Source organism: Mizuhopecten yessoensis, unplaced genomic scaffold (genome assembly GCF_002113885.1).
Source record: "Mizuhopecten yessoensis strain PY_sf001 unplaced genomic scaffold, ASM211388v2 scaffold2681, whole genome shotgun sequence".
Taxonomy (NCBI): domain Eukaryota; kingdom Metazoa; phylum Mollusca; class Bivalvia; order Pectinida; family Pectinidae; genus Mizuhopecten; species Mizuhopecten yessoensis.
Genome location: NW_018404667.1, coordinates 1,044,964 through 1,064,494, shown reverse-complemented (window position 1 = coordinate 1,064,494; position 19,531 = coordinate 1,044,964). Strand labels below are relative to the sequence as shown.

The window sequence follows — 19,531 nt, the reverse complement described above, 5'->3', positions numbered from 1 at the left end:
AACAAATTTAAATGATAAGTATAAAATAATTGTATGTAAACAAATTTAAATGATAAGTATAAGATAATTGTATGTAAACAAATTTAAATGATAAGTATAAGATAAATGTATGTAAACAAATTAAAATGATAATTTAAGATAATTGTATGTAAACAAATTTCAATGATAAGTATAAGATGATTGTATGTAAACAAATTTTAATGTTAAGTCTAAGATGATTGTATGTAAACAAATCTAAATGTGAACTATAAGATATTTGTATGTAAACAAATTTGTATAAGTACACATGTATAAGATAATCGTATGTAAACAAATTTGAATAATAAGTATAATATAATTGTATGTAAACAGATCAAATAATAAGTCTAAGATAATTGTACGAAAACAAATTTTAATAATAAGTCTAAAATAATGATTTAACAACTAATCTAAATGATAAGTCTAAGATAATTGTTTGTGAACAAATAAAAAATAAGCACAATATAAGTGTATGTAAACTAAATTTAACTGATAAGTCTTAGATAATTGTATGTAAACAAATTTAAATGATAAGTATAAGATAATTGTATGTAAACAAATTTAAATAATAAGTATAAGATGATGGAATTTAAACAAATTAAAATAATAAGAACAAGATAACTGTATGTAAACAAATTGAAATCGAAACATTGTCACAAGGTCATTTGAAATAAACTAAATAACGAGTCAATGAAGAACTTGAAGACAAATTTATGAAATCGTCATGAAAATATAACATTCATATGACAATAAACTTGAATTACATTCTTTGTATAGGGACATAAAACTTATATAAAACATAAATATGTCTGTTACTAATCAAAGCATGTACTTCGCAGTTTCCTTGACCCATGTCTGTCAAGCCTTGTCAACTTTTTATAACACATTACCTTTAATATTATTTTGTGAGAATGTATAAACAAACAGAAGATATCAGTCTTTCGGATTATATTAAAAATGGTATATATGTAAAAATTAGAATTAAATTAGTTTCATATATTGATGTCATTTTAATAACGATAAATGAAATGTTAAGTATATTTTGTATTAGAAAGTGAAGCTGATGTTACTTGATACTCGAGGCCGTGGAGCTGGCCTGACCTTTATAGCCGATTATTACCTGTCGCTGGGCCCGGGGTCGTGACTAAACGGTTACAGAGACCGATGGTTTTTATATGTGACTGACATGCAGTAGAAAATGTCCTTAGCTTGTATTTCACACAGGTATCACCTGTATGCCTACACGTGTAGACTTGAATGTTTCTTTTTTCGGTTTCGGCGTCGGTGTGGTGAGGTTCTGAGGAGTTAATTGAAGTGAATCATCATGGCAAATCTGGTGACACTTCCGGCATTGGTTCTTTTCGTTCTATGTAAGTATTTTAATGTTAATTCTTCGTTTATTTTCGTTTTCGAGATCATTCTGTGAGCAAGATCTTATCGTCAACATTTTGTTTCCCTGGAAAAGTTAATCTGAAAATTCTATAAAATTCAAACGAACGATTTCTTCTGTCTGAAAACGTGAAATTACCTTTTATTTTCTATATCTTTCAACGACTACAGACGAACCGCATTGAGTAGCATAATTCAACTGTTTTCTTCGTTGATAACAAAATATTTCTAAATAAAAAAAAACACAAAACTGTGATTAAGGTGCAGAATGCTGGATAAAGTAAACATAATTATTACACTATTATGATCAATTGAAGACTCATATCAGTGCTACTAAAAATAAACAAAAACATGTTTTCAGTGTTCCGAAATATGTGTCGAATATAGCAACGGGGTAGAGGCGTCTATAAAACACCATTGATTCTGTTAGAGTTTAACGATAGAAATATCTTAATTCCAAATCATATACTTTTAAATTGTAAGATGGCTGCTTGTGTCCGAGTTTTGTTGTTTTAGAAAATTTCTTTTGATATATTTAGGCATATACAAATTATCAACTGTGATATTTCAGATGTTTCACAGATGATTTCTTTTTCATAAAAGTGAATTAGTTGGTAGATCCATAGGAGCATCATCATGTATATACCTTTAGCAAGAACAGACTATTTAAGAGATATTTAACATACTGTGAACGAATAAATGTTAGCGGTATTTTAATTTTAACGCGTTTCACTCTTTAACATTGCGCTAGTTTATGATTGCCCAAACTTAAGTTTTTGTAGATTGTATTCTAAATTGCTATTGTTGTAAGCGTGTCATTTTATCCATGTTCTAATCCATCAAAATATGATAATACACTACAAAAAATCACCGCTTTAATTAGTACTTTCACAGTATACATATTCTGTGTTGTGGAATAATCTAACCAACTTTATTGAAATTGCATGCGGTGTAGATTTTTTTTAAGGCAAACGGTACCACTTCATCAGTTATAACCGCGAAAAAGAGTTCCATTCTTAGAGTTTTCTTTGACCTGGAGTATTCTCTATATAGAATATGAAGTAACAAAAAAGAGTTTTTCTTGCTTAGAGTTGCTTCCCCTGTCAAGTTTTTTTATAACTCAACATTGGTTTAGCGTACGCTTTGCAATATAAAGGTCCCGAGTTCGATTTTTTTACATTTTTTTTATATTGAAATATTGATTAACTACAATTTCGTAAAATGCATAGCAGCACGTGATTTGCTTGGAATAATTCAGTTGACAGGGTCTGTAAGCACAGTATATCAGGAGGAACGTTTTCGCTGCAGTTTAAATTATGCCTTTTTCGCCGTCAGTAATGAGTATTTCAGCGAACATTTGCCACAACCTTATATACTTAATAGTTAAATATGAAGGGAGAATTAAATATCGGGCGAAAACGTATAAATTTCAATCGAAGGGCGTAAATTTTACAGAGCGACAATTTCCCGTTATGTAGTACGTGTATGTCACAATAACGACAATGGCAAGCGTAGAGTCTAACTTATAGGACCTTTACCTTAATGAGGATAACTTGACAAGTTTATACTGAGATGTAAGGATAACTTATACAGTCAACGATACAAACGATTATTATAATTTTTAACTGCTTTGTATGTTGAATCTACGACTACGTCTTATTTTGAAATGTCACGGTGTGTTTGGCTTCCTTTAAGCTCGATTGACATTTAGTCGACCGACAAAAAAAAAACGGAGAACAATTGACAATAACTTTTAAAAGGCGTATCGGTTATATTATTATGTTGTTGTTTTTATTTAATTTTTTCTATGTATTATTTTTTTCTTTTTAATTTTTGTCCATCTATGTTTCCGTTCTTGATTTATTCAAAAGAATTATACAGACCCTGGATCGTTTTTCTTTTCCAAAAGTCCGTTGTTGCGTTTCCGTTGCGTTGGCGTTAAAACGGACACGAAAAACGGCCTGGGGTCTGTACAATACACGTTTCGATTTGCGCTCTTTGAACAACATCAGTTTTAAGAGGCACTGCATTGGACAAAAAGTGTGAAAGAACTCGAATCAGGAACTCACAATCTCATATGGATGTCCATATCGTAATATTTGCATGTGCATGGCATTGTCACTATATAGACTATTTGAAATCTGTGTCGTTGACGGAACTTTAAATACCATGCAACACGAGACATAATTCTTAGCGTATTAATACAACACCGACCGGAACTACGATATCCAATGTAAACAAACATGACGGCTGCTGAAATATCGCTGAGACTTGACAATGTAATTGTAAATTTGTAAAAAAAAACCCAAAAAAACCCCCAAAAAACCACTTTTATTACTAAAAAAAGACAAATGTCTGCAATATCGTACAAAATGCACATCGGTTGAATTAACCAGTGCCGGCCATGGAAATAATTCTAACACTCATGCAATTTATCACTGCACTGATCGACAGGGGTTCGTTACAAATACCTGAAACACACATATGCTATAGGCCTACTGATATGAGTCACAGCACAAATAAACATACACAATGCATATGTGTATTTCAGACATTTGTAACGAACCCCTGTGCTCTGTCGCAAGATCACTCACTTCAATCGCTATCAGTATCATGCGTCTATCAGCCACGGTTTCCGCAGTTTATGACGACATGTCAAATAACGAGGCTTTTGTAGAATCAACAGACTGTAATCAGGTTCTTATACAATCAACAAATAAATCCATGCTTGGATTCTTCACAAATTCTTCACAAATTCGAATTTTTCTCTCTGCTCATTCAACTTCCAAAAATAACTTCCTCGTGGAGGGCAAAGTCGGATTACGGTGTACACTGTATTTATCCATGCAAGAAATTTGTTCCGGGGAAAAATCGAAACATTTTCAAATCTAACGTTCAGCTCAGATTTCTATTGATGAACTTTAATCACCCTACAGACATGTCAGACGCAATTGTATTGATACTGAATTGTGGAATAAGTTAAACGAATGGAACGAATTTGTGTGGACTGTCGATAAGGCGGGAATTCTAAATTTCAAAAATAAATTGTAAGTTAAAAAGAACATAAAAGGGAGAAAAACGTAAAGATAAGTATTGAACTGCTTTTTGTATGGTATCAATGATCTAGCGCGCATTATGATGTTTGCTTGCAAAGTTGTGTCATTCAAATAGATCATAAATACCATACAAAAACAGTTCAATGCTTAATCAACTTATTTTACGAATTTAATAATTTCAACATGACATGAATGTAGGATTATATTTATCACATAACATTCATGGTATGAAAAAAAAGAACTTTACACACAATTGTGTGTTATTTGCTGACTCTATATACGTCAAACCAAAGTACTACGATCATTTTTTGTCTTTTCGCGCAGTACTAGGTAGTTCAAGATTTTTTGGTAAAAACGACTTTTTTTTAAATGCAATAGGAATTACAATGACAAAATAAAGATTTCAAAATTTATTTAATTAACGGTATTGTAAATAAAAATTGCACCTGAGAGGCATAGGAATATGTACCTGCGGTTTCGACAAATATAAGCATCTTTAGGTTTTATTGCACGTGTGTAAAACAGTATTTATGACTTGGCCGTATGACATGTCGTAAAATGGGTCAGTTAATAATACATGGGATTAGGTTCGTTTCATTTACTTTTTTTTTACATGCGTTATCAGTGTGATTAAACTATTGGCATGGTTACTTATAAACTTTAACACACGGCAAACGGGTGGTCGGATGGCACAGTGGATAGCGCACTTGCATTTCACCAAGGCGGCCGTGGTTCGATTCCCCGATCGGACGTGAAAAGGTATATGGTCACCTGGCCGACCACGTGGGTTTTCTCCGGGTACTCGGGTGTCCTCCCACATTAATTAAGAGCCCCCGCGCACTTACATTCGGGCCAACAAGATTGATTGATATTGTAAAAACTTGTTTTTTATTGTAAAATAAATTAAAACACACACACACACACGGCACGTATGTTTGTAAATAGCGCGAATAGAAATACTGGATAGTTCATTGTTTTGAAACTCTTGGTAAACATTATCATATTTAAGAGCCATAATTCCTCATCTTACTATAGCAATTTGAAGAACTATTTGGTATGTGTGTGTGTCTCCAAAGGAAGGAAAACGATAATCTAGGTTCAAATTTAATTTATTTCCCCAGCTTCTTTGAGGAGCGATGCCAGGGTTGGGATGCCCTGGGTTTATGTTACATCAAGTTGCCTAATACAGGAGGCCTCTATCCCTTCCCTAACTCTTTTCTTTCATTTCTTCCCTCATTCAATCCTTCATTCTCATTCATTCCAATGATAATACATTATTTAATTAATAATAAATATAAAATAAATCTCCAAATTATCTACAACATTCTTTATATCACTTTTGATCAGGTTAAGAAAATAATCTGCCCGGTCGTATAGATCCTCAAATCAAACTGTAAAATGACATCTGCGTTTGTTGTTATGTTGATTTTTTTTAATCCTGATTTTGACTACTCTTCTGCATTTTCAGGTGTTGGCGTCGGTTATGTTGCGGCCATCGCTCAAAAGAAAGGTAAATAATTGAAATTAATTATTAATTATTGTTAAAAATACGAAAATGCCTAATTATAGTACAATCATAAAATGTGGTTATATGTTGAAATTGCTGTGTACCTTTGACTTTTCTTAAAACGCATAACGAGGCGGCTGTGTATCGAGGAGATTATTATTGCACCGAAAAGAAAACACAAATTTAATGATTTACTAAAAAAAAAATGTTTTAAATCCTGGCGGACCTGTGAATGTTTATGCAGGCCTTGCACGCTTTGTCAAGGCTTGTTTGCAAACAGCATCATATAACTAGGGTTGACCTTCTTTCATAAACGAACAACTCCGGTCAAACCGGTCCAGCCGTTTTGATCGCGACATACGAAGGGAGATAACCCGCAAATGTTTGTATCACAAGTTTCTGTAGCATTTATTTGAATGTCGCCGCCCACTCAAATATCGAGCGGAATATTGTAGAAATATGTGGATTCAGAGTTATTCTTGTGCCAACTATACAGCATATATAATTGTAATAAGATATGGAAAGTATACGCTTTCGCATCCTCGATACTCAAGGTGTTACGTTCACTTTCGCTCTCTGCACGCCTGGAATATGTCATATCAATATTGAAGGCGCGACGCGGCTAGCTATTTGATTGGTCTCAGGTAAAAACAATCTTACCAATCGCCAGGCGGATACCTGTCCTTTACAGATTACAGAGGAGCGACACCCGACTTAAAAGGCAGTCAATTTTACCGTTACGCGACCGCGAGATTCTTTTTGTTGTACATCAAAAGTTCAAACTAGTCTTCTTGTTTCATGAACAAGGTGGCGCATATTAAGCCTTCGATTTCGCTATGACATGCATTCCATGGGTGCAGAGCGAGAGAGCGCGAAAGTGAGTGTAATCCCTGGAATATCGAGGATGACGATATCGCGACATGTGCTATAATGATGTATAAAAAGAGGAGTAAATACGAGCGGCGTGTAGCCCGGCGCCATTTTGAGATCCAGGTACTACATTACGCAATCACTGAGCAGTTCGGTTCGTATCTATAGGCAAGCTTTCATTTTGAAAAAAAAGTGTGGTATTAAAAAATCATATAAGAGTCTAAAGACACAATGGATACCAAAACGATTGTAAGCGATCCTACCAAATCCAACTCGCGATTTCTCTATGACATATTCCAGGGGAATATAGAGCGAAAGTGGGCGTAACCCCTGTAGTATCCATGATGGTCTGTAATGGAACATGCAATATTAAACAATTACAATCAATGACGCAACACTGATAACTGTTATACAAAATGTATGTTTCAGTTGCTGAAATCGCTCCATTGGATTCCACTAAAACCAGCCTCAATAACGGTATGTTGTGATAAAACACTCAGAACAACGTGCTACTCCCTTATTATATAAAATACTGTAAGCGTACTAATTTTGCGCCCGGTAAAATTCTTACAGGTGAGCGCTCTGGTGAATTGGCGCACCTAGAAAAATATGCCATAGAGAAAATTATATATGTAGTAAATTGACTCATTGATAATCCTGCGCAATATGTAGAGCGAACACCGCTAAAATAAGACTAACGCTAATATGTGTAAAGGAGTATTTTTGTTGCCAAGTCAAAGTAGTTGTAAGATTCAATTATATAGTAGGCTAGTTGTCAAATATCTCGAATATGGGACTGAACAAGTATTCCGTTTTTGCGTATTGCAGAGTTATCTTCTCTTGTCAGCAGGTTTTGATTGTTATGTCATTTGTTTGTGAGAGTAACGTCATCAATTTTTGAGAAAACGACGTAATTTTTGCACACAAACCAATGACGTAACAATCAATACCTGCTCCAAAGAGAAGAAAACTCTGCAATACGCAAAGACGGAATAATCAACCACATAAGACGAAATCAACGTTGCAAAAAAAAGGAAAATGTATAAATTGATATGACAATATAAGCACGTGCCAAACAATGTGTGAAGTCATGTGTGACCGGCTATTCCATGTCCATTAGAACTTGCCGCTACCAAGCCGGAAGTTGCCAGCTTTACAATGATGGATAGGATGATGAAGTCGCTGAAAGAGAAGAATAAAGATGCGCCTAATAAACTGTCTGACTTCTCACCTCTGCTGGCCAAGATTATACAGGGACTATCCGATAGAAGTAAACATGGGCATGGTGAGTGTCTTTATTATTTATTTACTAAGTTTCGAATGCAATGCCGTCTTGGTGATTTGAATGATAAATGTTTTTTGCGACATATACGGTGTTTACTTTGAATGAAAATAAGTTTATTTCACTAGATAAACCACCGTGAGATTTACGAACTAAATACACAAGGGATATCTTTAAAACTGTAAACGGGAGAGTTCTGCAACCCCGCAATTCTTACCTCAGATCTCCGGTCTCTCTAAACAACTGAATTACCTAATCAGCGTTATTTAAGCAATACAGACTAAAGGGGACGTAACTCTTTGTTTGCAAAACTGTAGTGGAACTCTCCGGTGTTTTGCTACAGGCCCTCGAACCATTACGTTATTTTTGAATGTTTTTTTCCGATTTGATGTAAAAAAAATAGGACTAACTTTTCGCCGTCTTTTTTTCAATAATCAAAAATATAACTTTGAAAAAAATGACGTTATAAGTGTATAAAAAAGCAAAACAGAAAGAAAACGTTAAAATCTTTTCCTCAAAATTCCAGACGCTTCTCTTATGTCCAATTCATTGGCAAAGCATGATGGGAAAGCATCATCAATGACGTCTACACACACGGACCACGGACACTACACGTCTATTTCCGCCTCTAGGAAACAGGATAATCCAGAGGGTAACTATGATCAAATATTGTCTCTGAGGATATCACATTTTGACTTGGACGTAGATGTAATTTCTAAGTTACGGTACAAACAAAATTATTTTTTATTTGTCCAAGAATAACATAATTGTCCCCTACATTGAGCGTGTTACAGATAACACTCAAACCCGAGTGGTGCATTTTTGGTTGTTAATCCCGAGGGGTGCATTTTTGGTTGTTTAACCCGAGGCTCTGTTACACCCTCAAGTTACGGAATGCTTAATTTGCTCCCATCATCCAAATGCTATGTTTTAAAACAATGTTGTTTCCACATTTATCATCCTCTTTTGCATATGACGTTTCCCATGGAGAGTTGATTGTGACGTCATACTTTTTTTCCCACGTGCTATCTGTCATACCCTAGAGATTGGTAGATAAATCATACGATAATGGGTGGTAAAAGAATCATTGTTTTGTAAAGCGGGACATGATTATGTAAATGATGAAAGAACATAGGATTAAAAAGAGTATCCCGATTTTTGTGTTTACATGTGTTATCTACCTGTATTGTATTATCAAACTGCATGCTTTAACCACTTTCGGTCTCTGCACCCCTGGAATATGTCAAAGGCAAATATAAGGCAAGAAGATAGCTGTTCGATTGGTCTCAGTTAAAAAAAAAATCTGACCAATCGCTAGGCTGATACCTGTCCTTTTAAGATTACAAAGGAGAGACGCCCGACTTTAAAGCCTGTCAATCTTTAACGTTACGTGACGGCGATATTTTTTTGATGTTCATCAAAGGATCGAACTAGTCTTCTTGTTTCATCAACAAGTTGGTGCACACCGAGCCTTCAATTTTGCTATGACATATTCCAGGGGTGCAGAGAGCGAAAGTGAGCGTAACCCCTGGATATCGAGGATGACAAAACTACAGAACGATAACTTATTCTGAGAGTTATATATCAAGACTTAGATAGATACAGAAACAAACAATCGAAATTCAACGGGATGAGTTTACTTAAGTTCTATGTATTCCTGGGATATATCGCGACGAAATTGATGACATCCGGTTCGCTATTTAATTGGTTTTCAGATAATAAAAAACAATACTTTTATTTCGCTAGGTTTATACATCACCTTTGAAAATTACAGAGTTGGAACGCCCGACTTAACAGTCGGCTTATTTTACCGCTTCGCAGCCGCGCGATTCTTATGATGTCCACCAAAGGACCAAACTGGTGAACTTGTGTAGTTCCCACAAGGAAGCGCGTACAGAGCCTTCGATTTCTGTATGACATACCACAGAGGTGCAGCAACATTATTTTTAAATCTAACAAGTTTTTCGATTTGATCTCTCGGACGTAAAGGGTGACGCAGACTACAGACTGAGTGAGCAACGCTGTGTATTATTTATACCTTAATACAGAAGGATAACCTTTAGCATGTAACTTTTTTTCTTTTTTTCCAGGAAGATTGACGGCGCAGAGTTCTATTGCCGATATCATGGCACATTTGAATTCCGGTCCATCCAAAGACAGTTCTCCTTCATCAAGCGGTAAGTGTTCCATTTTTCCTTGGTAATTCTCGTTATTAGTATAACACGAAAAAAACCGCGATTGAGATGTACAGTGTAGGATCGTGTGCACAATGTACAAACGACAGAAAACTGGCTGATTGACTCTTAGCTCTAACTGACTGAGCTACTAGCACCTTGCCAACGGTTGTGGCCGGACACATCTTTGCTACAGTAATATCAAACATGATATTGAAGGAAGGTTACTCTTTATACGGAAAAAAACAATGGGTCAAGGAACAGGAATCCTTAATTTCAATCATTTTGGTTAATATTGCACAACAGTTGGTAAACATGCTATATTAGCTGATGTTAATCACTCGTATTTGCCTGAATGATATTGCGCAGGGGGCCTTGTTGTGGGTGGAAACCGGAGTACCCGAATAAACCAAATGCGGTCCGGCAAGTTCCCCATACCTTTTCACATCAAGTTTGGGAATCGAACCCGTGCTATTTTAGTAAAACGCGATTGCGTTATCCACTGCACACCCGCACGCCTAAAAAAACCTTATTTTATTTAAAATGTAATTTCAATGACTCACATTTACATACATATTCGGTTGGATTCCAGGTCAATCAGAACGAGCGCAAACTTTTACCGGAAGTGATGGACATCAACCTACCTCCGGAACATCGACATCGCATATTGGTATGACGACTTTTGTTTTAATTGTTTACAATTGAAAAGACAATAATGGTTCTCTACACGACTTCAGTGGTCACTTGTGATATTGATATAAATAGTAAAACTTCATCGAATTTTCATTATATTCAAATGCGACGATTTATATAATATATATTTACTGTGCAGTCATGATTTTTTTTTCATGATTTTTACAAATCTAGCTACACCAACATTCGATTATCCCTTACATACAACATCCGGGTCGGAGGCAACCGCAGTTGCCCTACCTAATGGGATGAAATCTATAGGCATACAACTGAAAGTGGCTCTTGATTTATTGGAGACCTCCGCTACAACTCTAACATCTGCTAGCAACATTATCCGCAAAGTTGTTACTGACACCAGTATGCTTGAACATCTCAAAGGTGCTGCCACTTCCGGTACTTTAACTGGGAATGGTCATGAACCATCTGGAACAACACATGGTGATAAAAGCGTAAGTGAACGAAACGGAGGTCCTACTTCCGGTAATAAGCATAAAGAGGAAAAGATTAACGAATGGCATCCATCTGGTTCTAGAAGAGAAGGGAGTATCGTGGATAATCGTCATTTATCCCCGTGGCAAAGTGGATTTGGTGAAACTGTTCCGGTGGAACGTGGTTCGATTCACAGTCCTGTTCGTCAAGGCCCTGTTAGTGAAAAGGACTTTGTAAAGTCGGGAACAAGTTCTTTGCAGCCGAACACAAAGGACCAAGATAAATTCAAACATCCATTGGACTATCCTTTCCAAGCGGAGCCATATCCAAATATACCCGGAAATGATGGTAAATCGCCTAATATGATGTCCCCTCATCCAGGAATAGATATGCACTCCTTTCAAGGATCTATGATGACGCAATTTGAATCGCCGGTACCTATGCAACACTCAAGTATGTCTTTTTTGTCTGTTTTGTCTGTATAAGTGATATACACTGTATCTAAGAATTGTAGCTGTACACAGATTAAGGTGTAGACAGGTGGTAGTTACGTGTACCATGTGGTAGTTATAAGTATATCGTAGTTATAATATCAGATGGTATTATAAACAGAGGGTAATTACATTTATATACAGATAGTCGTTATAGATAGGTTGTAGTTACATGTATTGACATATGGCAGTTATATTCAGATTGTAGTAATGGACAGATGGTAGCTGTTTACAGATGGTAGTTATAAGCATGCGGTAGTTATATACAGGTAGTAGTTTTATTCAGATGGTAGTTATAAGTATGTGGTAGTTATATACAGGTAATAGTTTTATTCAGATGGTAGTTATAAACATGTGGTGGTTATATACAGGTAATAGCTTTATTCAGATGGTAGTTATAAGTATGTGGTAGTTATATACAGGTAATAGTTGTATTCAGATGGTAGTTATATGTATGTGGTAGTTATATACAGGTAATAGCTTTATTCAGATGGTAGTTATATGTATGTGGTAGTTATATACAGGTAATAGTTGTATTCAGATGGTAGTTATAAGTATGTGGTAGTTATATACAGGTAATAGTTGTATTCAGATGGTAGTTATAAATATGTGGTAGTTATATACAGGTAATAGTTGTATTCAGATGGTAGTTATAAGTATGTGGTAGTTATATACAGGTAATAGTTGTATTCAGATGGTAGTTATAAATATGTGGTAGTTATATACAGGTAATAGTTGTATTCAGATGGTAGTTATAAGTATGTGGTAGTTATATACAGGTAATAGTTGTATTCAGATGGTAGTTATAAATATGTGGTAGTTATATACAGGTAATAGTTGTATTCAGATGGTAGTTATAAGTATGTGGTAGTTATATACAGGTAATAGTTGTATTCAGATGGTAGTTATAAGTATGTGGTAGTTATATACAGGTAATAGTTGTATTCAGATGGTAGTTATAAGTATGTGGTAGTTATATACAGGTAATAGTTGTATTCAGATGGTAGTTATAAGTATGTGGTAGTTATATACAGGTAATAGTTGTATTCAGATGGTAGTTATAAATATGTGGTAGTTATATACAGGTAATAGTTGTATTCAGATGGTAGTTATAAGTATGTGGTAGTTATATACAGGTAATAGTTGTATTCAGATGGTAGTTATAAGTATGTGGTAGTTATATACAGGTAATAGTTGTATTCAGATGGTAGTTATAAATATGTGGTAGTTATATACAGGTAATAGTTGTATTCAGATGGTAGTTATAAGTATGTGGTAGTTATATACAGGTAATAGTTGTATTCAGATGGTAGTTATAAATATGTGGTAGTTATATACAGGTAATAGTTGTATTCAGATGGTAGTTATAAGTATGTGGTAGTTATATACAGGTAATAGTTGTATTCAGATGGTAGTTATAAATATGTGGTAGTTATATACAGGTAATAGTTGTATTCAGATGGTAGTTATAAGTATGTGGTAGTTATATACAGGTAATAGTTGTATTCAGATGGTAGTTATAAATATGTGGTAGTTATATACAGGTAATAGTTGTATTCAGATGGTAGTTATAAGTATGTGGTAGTTATATACAGGTAATAGTTGTATTCAGATGGTAGTTATAAATATGTGGTAGTTATATACAGGTAATAGTTGTATTCAGATGGTAGTTATAAGTATGTGGTAGTTATATACAGGTAATAGTTGTATTCAGATGGTAGTTATAAATATGTGGTAGTTATATACAGGTAATAGTTGTATTCAGATGGTAGTTATAAGTATGTGGTAGTTATATACAGGTAATAGTTGTATTCAGATGGTAGTTATAAGTATGTGGTAGTTATATACAGGTAATAGTTGTATTCAGATGGTAGTTATAAGTATGTGGTAGTTATATACAGGTAATAGTTGTATTCAGATGGTAGTTATAAATATGTGGTAGTTATATACAGGTAATAGTTGTATTCAGATGGTAGTTATAAGTATGTGGTAGTTATATACAGGTAATAGTTGTATTCAGATGGTAGTTATAAGTATGTGGTAGTTATATACAGGTAATAGTTGTATTCAGATGGTAGTTATAAGTATGTGGTAGTTATATACAGGTAATAGCTTTATTCAGATGGTAGTTATAAGCAAGTGATTGTTATAGTCAGGTGGTAGTTATAGACAGGTGATAGTTATAGAAGAATGGTACTTTGGTGAGGTGACACACACCACAGGTGGTAGACGTCCAGGTGTTAGCAAAAGACAGGTGCTCTTGAAGTCTGTTTATAGCCTAGCGGAATGTAGATATGGCTTGATAGGAAAAACAGAAAATACATACTTATAGACAGGTAACGGGCGCAGACAAATGGTCATTCTAGACAGTTGCTAGCTATTGCGGCGTTGACTTGATATGTAATTTTTATTTTTTAGATTTTTTTTCTCCATTTATTTACTATTTCTTAATGTCCTATGAATTCACACAAAACGTCTTTTCGGGTCACGTGATTCCGGTCACGTGGTCACGTGGTTGGATATGGATATACGACGGATGTGACATGAAAAGACACAATAATGAAGGAAAAATATAGAAAAACTTCATTCCTGAGCTTGTGCATGAGAGTCGAATATTATTGTCGAACCATTGCATAATAAGCAATTTAATATGCAATGACAACATGGATCTAAACTACAGATTTTTTAATTAACAAGGAAGTAGAACGAAACATATATAAAAAAAAAGGATTTCTAAATTTCTAAATTGCACGTTGATTTATTTTTTTAGCTTAAAATATGCTACATAATTTTATTCTTATAAGTCCAATTAAGGATCGGTGTCCCTATGCACTGTATTATTTCCTATATATAGTGACCTCCCCTTAACATTCGTTTGTATTACTGTAGCACAGTTAGGACAGGTCATTTAGCTCATTTGGATAGCGCGATGGTATAGAAATCGAAAGTCCAGGGTTCGAATCCCGGTCTAGCCCCGCTGGTGTGGTACACTCGGAACACTGTTGTCCCGGTCTAGCCCCGCTGGTTTGGTACACTCGGAACACTGTTGTCCCGGTCTAGTCCCGCTTGTTTGGTCCACTCGGAACACTGTTGTCCCGGTCTAGCCCCGCTGGTTTGGTACCCTCGGAACACTGTTGTCCCGGTCTAGCCCCTCTGGTGTGGTACACTCGGAACTCTGTTGTCCCGGTCTAGCCCCGCTGGTTTGGTACACTCGGAACACTGTTGTCCCGGTCTAGCCCCGCTGGTTTGGTACACTCGGACACTGTTGTTGATTGTATTTTACCTATTTTTATCATTTCTCATAAAAGTTCCGCAAGTTATGACTTTCTTTTCATTTATGACTTATGAAAGCTATGGTTATACCGGGAAAAAACAGTTACCAATACAAGTTTAAATTGTTGGTTCGGGGATCCTTAAGTTATACGTGATAACGAATTTATTAAAATTGAGTTTAACAAATTGCATCTACTTATAAGTAAATGTTCGTGTTGTTCCAGTGCCTATGGCCATGCCAAACCAAGGATTTCCATCAGGACCGAACCAACCAAATTTCGGCAGTGGACCTGGACCTGCTCTAAACCGAGGGTTTATGCCTCCAGGAAATCCTAGAAGTTTCATGCAAGGGTAAGATTGGTTTGGTTTGGTTTAGTATTGCTTAACGTCCTATCAGCAGCTATGGTCATTTAACGACCCCTCCCTCCTTGTTTGCAAGATGCATGCGTGTAGTGTATGCGTGTGTGTTTTGGGAGGCTGTGATCTGTTCGTGTCTGTCTTCTTGTGATAGCGCAGAACTGATGCCGACTTTATAGTGCTACCTCACTGAAACATACTGCCGAAGACACCCAGCAGGACACCCCACACCCGGTCACATTATACTGACAACGGGCGAACCATTCGTCCAACTCCTAGACTACAACGGTTGATATATGTTTGGAGTCAAACGTCCTTGCATCATCTGAAAACATCGAAGACGGATGCCCCAGGAACACCGTATTCTCCAGAATAGGAGAAAAAAGAAGAAATCACAAATGCTACAATGAGGCAGCCTATCAGTTTTGGTTCTGTCAAAAGTCCCCTTTGCAGAAAACACTACAGAATCATCCAGTTCTGCAGGGTACCCTCATTTAGTCGCCCCTGTTTATAGCATGCAGTGGGAAACGATTAACTCTGTACATATCGATCGATATCATGCATGCCATTTGTTGATATTTTTATTGATGTAACCGAAGTTATTTCATACCAGGAAAGCATTTGTTGTATAAATACATTCGACACCAATTCAGGTTCGGTGAGAAAATAGGCATGCTTTATTTAATTACATGTTGTAAGAGGCGATATCATCGCTGAATCGAGAAGAGTGGGGGGAGCGGGAGGGGTGCCTATGTATTCAACTCAAGGGATATTCAATACAACAAACTTGATTTGCTGTCCCTATGGAATCACGTGGGATCTTTACCTTTTCCATTCTGTATTATCTACTCTTTTTCCTGGCGATGTCTCCCTGGTAACATGACCCCATTTTGCCTTAGCTGTTGAGAGGACGAAACACCTCAAACAAACTTATATAAGACTTTTTTCATTGATATCAAGATTATTTAAAAAAATAATTGTAAATTATGTTAAATTATCACAAAATATTTTTGGCAAATAAAGTGTTTTTATTTATTTTCGACTTGATAAAAGACTATAGTTATGCTCTACAGCTGCATATATTTCAATTACAACATGATTTTATATAAGCTGTTTCTTAAGACTCAATATCATACAGGATCATGCGATGATACACTCTTATGTTTGAGTAATGGAAATGTCGCTCTGAGGACCAGTTTTATTAGCTCACCTGGCCCGAAGGGCCAAGTGAGCTTATCCCATGGTGCAGCGTCCGTCGTCCGTCGTCCGTCGTCCGGCGTCCGTCAACTTTTTCCTTTAAAATGCTACTGGTCCTGAATGGCTCAGAGGATTTTGACCAAATTTGGTCAGGAGCATCATTGGCCAAAGGGTTCTCAGTTTTGTAAAAACGGAGGGTATAACCCCCCTGGGGGCAGAGGGGCGGGGCCAAATAGGGGGAAAATAGGTAAATCTTTAAAAATCTTCTTCTTCTCAACCAATAAAAGGATTTTGACCAAATTTGTCCTAGAGCATCTTTGGACAAAGGAGACTCAAGTTTGTATAAACGGAGGGTGTGGCCTCTTTGGGGGCAGAGGGGCGGGGCCAAATAGGGGAAGTAGAGGATTTTTTTTCTCCTACTATACAAGTGAAGGGATTTAAACCAAATGCAGTCTGAAGCTTGGTCAGGAGCATCATTGGCCAAAGGGTTCTCAGTTTTGTATAAACGGANGCCCAATAGGGGAAATAGAGGATTTTTTTTCTCCTGCTATACAAGTGAAGGGATTTTAACCAAATGCAGTCTGAAGCATGATTAGGGACAAAAGAATCAATTTTGTATAAACTGAGGTGTGTGGGCCTCCTTCTAAGGGCAGATGGGTGGGGCCCATTAGGGGAAATAGAGGAAAACATCAAATATCCTTCTCCTTTTGTACCGATGAAGGGATTTTGACCAAATTTGGTCTGGAGCATCATTGGCCAAAGGGTTCTCAGTTTTGTATGAACGGAGGGTATGGTCCCCCTGGGGGCAGAGGGACGGGGCCAAATAGGGGAAAATAGGTAAATCTTTAAAAATCTTCTCCTCAACCAATTGAAGGATTTTGACCAAATTTGTCCTAGAGCATCTTTGGACAAAGGAGACTCAAGTTTGTATAAACGGAGGGTGTGGGCCTTCTGGCGGCATAGGAGCGGGGCCCAATAGGGGAAATAGAGGATTTTTTTTCTCCTACTATACAAGTGAAGGGATTTAAACCAAATGCAGTCTGAAGCATGCTTAGGGAGAAAAGAATCAATTTTGTTTAAACTGAGGTGTGTGGATTCCCCTTCTTTGGGGCAGATTAGTGGGGCCCATTAGGGGAAATAGAGGAAAACATTAAAGATCCTTCTCCTTCTGTACCGTTGAAGGGATTTTAACCTAACCAAACTTGTTTTAGAGAATCTTTGGGCAAAGGGAATTGAATATTTATAAATGGAAGATGCAACTTTGTTACTTGTACTCCTTTGATAAACCTGAATGGTACTCAGCAGGTTTTAAATTGAAAAATAAAATACCAGGTGAGCTATTAAGGCCCCTGGGCCTCTTGTTGCAAAACCCTTTACGTAAACTTAATCAAATTTTTACTAACTTATCTTCTTTCTTTTTTTTAGATGATGATCAATCCATTGTTCAGAGAAAAAAAATCGTAAGGACCCACGACACGGAAGAAGTATTTTAATTTAACTTCAAAATCATCAACAAAACATCGACACAGAACACACAATGTTGGAATAGCATTGCTAACTGCAGTCACATTTGAAAGGAGTGCCACTGATTTTTTTTTCCGGCATAAAGTTGTCTCCCCTTAATTCCGCTTTTCATACAATTTGGCCTGGGAACTACCGATGGTCAGGAAGCTCAATTTGTACGGGCGACTGCATTGTGTTCGGAAGTCCTTGGTTGTTACTATTCTATGAAATTTCCGCAAGATACTATTTACTGTGAAATCATTATTTTTGTAGGTGTTTTTAATTTCGTTTATTTTGTGGGTAATCTGCATCCATGAATTAGTAAGTCCACCAAGTAATTACAAGTGTGACATTAAGCCATTCTCCGTATGATTTGGTACATGTAATCCACGAATTATTGTTCCCACGAAATGGTGCGTTTCGAGAAACAACGAAATTTGGGTCCCACGAAAACATTTGGTTTCACAGTATTCAGCTGAAGGTAAAATGTCTCCTATTCATAGTTACTGTTTTGGAATTGGTACAGAGATCCTTAACAAAACAAATATGTGTCGATTCGCCGACTGACCATTGTCAATTGCACGTGTTTACTGTATACCCGGACATTTCGCTGCAGTTTAATTTCTGCCTGGCTCCGCCCGCTGGTATGAGGACGAATTTAGCATTACAGCGAACATAAGTCAGCAGCAAAAATGACATAGCAATTAAATGGGAAAAGCGAAATTATCACGGGACGAATTTGGATTTCACAGCTAAAGGGCGAATGTTTGACTTGGCGAAAACGTCCCGGCATACAGTAATATTAATTGGTCAAGGCTAAGATTCACAGTAGTGTTATGTTAAACTACTATTTATCGGGGATATTTCGCCGCAGATTGATTTATGCCCCCTGAAATGAGGGCGAAATTATCACTTCATAAAACAACAGTCAGCAACATAATTTACATAGTAGTTAAATGTGAAAGGCGAAATTATCTAAGAGCGAGTTTAGATTTCTCAGGCGAAGGGCGAAAGTTTGACTGTGCAAACTTTTTGCCAGTATACAGTATATCAGTGTGCTTACCGTGACCTAAAGTCAATTTGCACGTTTAGTGTAGTCTTTCGTACGCTGCCTATTCCGGAAAAAATACATTGAGAACAAGATTGCTTATGAATATAAATTCAAAACAACATCTGGTTGTACATTATTCCGTCCTTGCGTATTGCAGAGTTATCCTCTCTTGTGAGCAGGTATTGATTGTTACGTCATTGGTTTGTGTGAGAAAATTACGTCGTTTTCTCAAAAATTGATG

At 36.3% G+C, this 19,531-nt stretch overlaps 1 protein-coding gene across 1 annotated transcript; it reads left to right on the top strand.

Moving 5' to 3' along the window:
- The first annotated feature begins 1,014 nt into the window (after positions 1-1,014).
- On the top strand, positions 1,015-18,200 carry LOC110446353. The gene is made up of 10 exons (XM_021491466.1): positions 1,015-1,388; positions 5,932-5,973; positions 7,270-7,317; positions 7,961-8,125; positions 8,649-8,774; positions 10,213-10,299; positions 10,889-10,966; positions 11,164-11,871; positions 15,407-15,533; positions 18,162-18,200. Exons 1-10 carry the CDS (start codon positions 1,343-1,345, stop codon positions 18,163-18,165), a joined length of 1,431 nt encoding a protein of 476 aa, XP_021347141.1. The 5' UTR covers positions 1,015-1,342; the 3' UTR covers positions 18,166-18,200.
- The last annotated feature ends 1,331 nt before the right edge of the window (positions 18,201-19,531 follow it).

Excerpts from the sequence above, each read along its gene's own strand:
- LOC110446353 (XM_021491466.1), top strand. The coding sequence starts at position 1,343 with ATGGCAAATCTGGTGACACTTCCGGCATTGGTTCTTTTCGTTCTAT. Across the intron at positions 10,300-10,888 it reads CAGTTCTCCTTCATCAAGCG|GTCAATCAGAACGAGCGCAA; the intron begins GTAAGTGTTCCA and ends GTTGGATTCCAG. Across the intron at positions 10,967-11,163 it reads AACATCGACATCGCATATTG|CTACACCAACATTCGATTAT; the intron begins GTATGACGACTT and ends TTACAAATCTAG.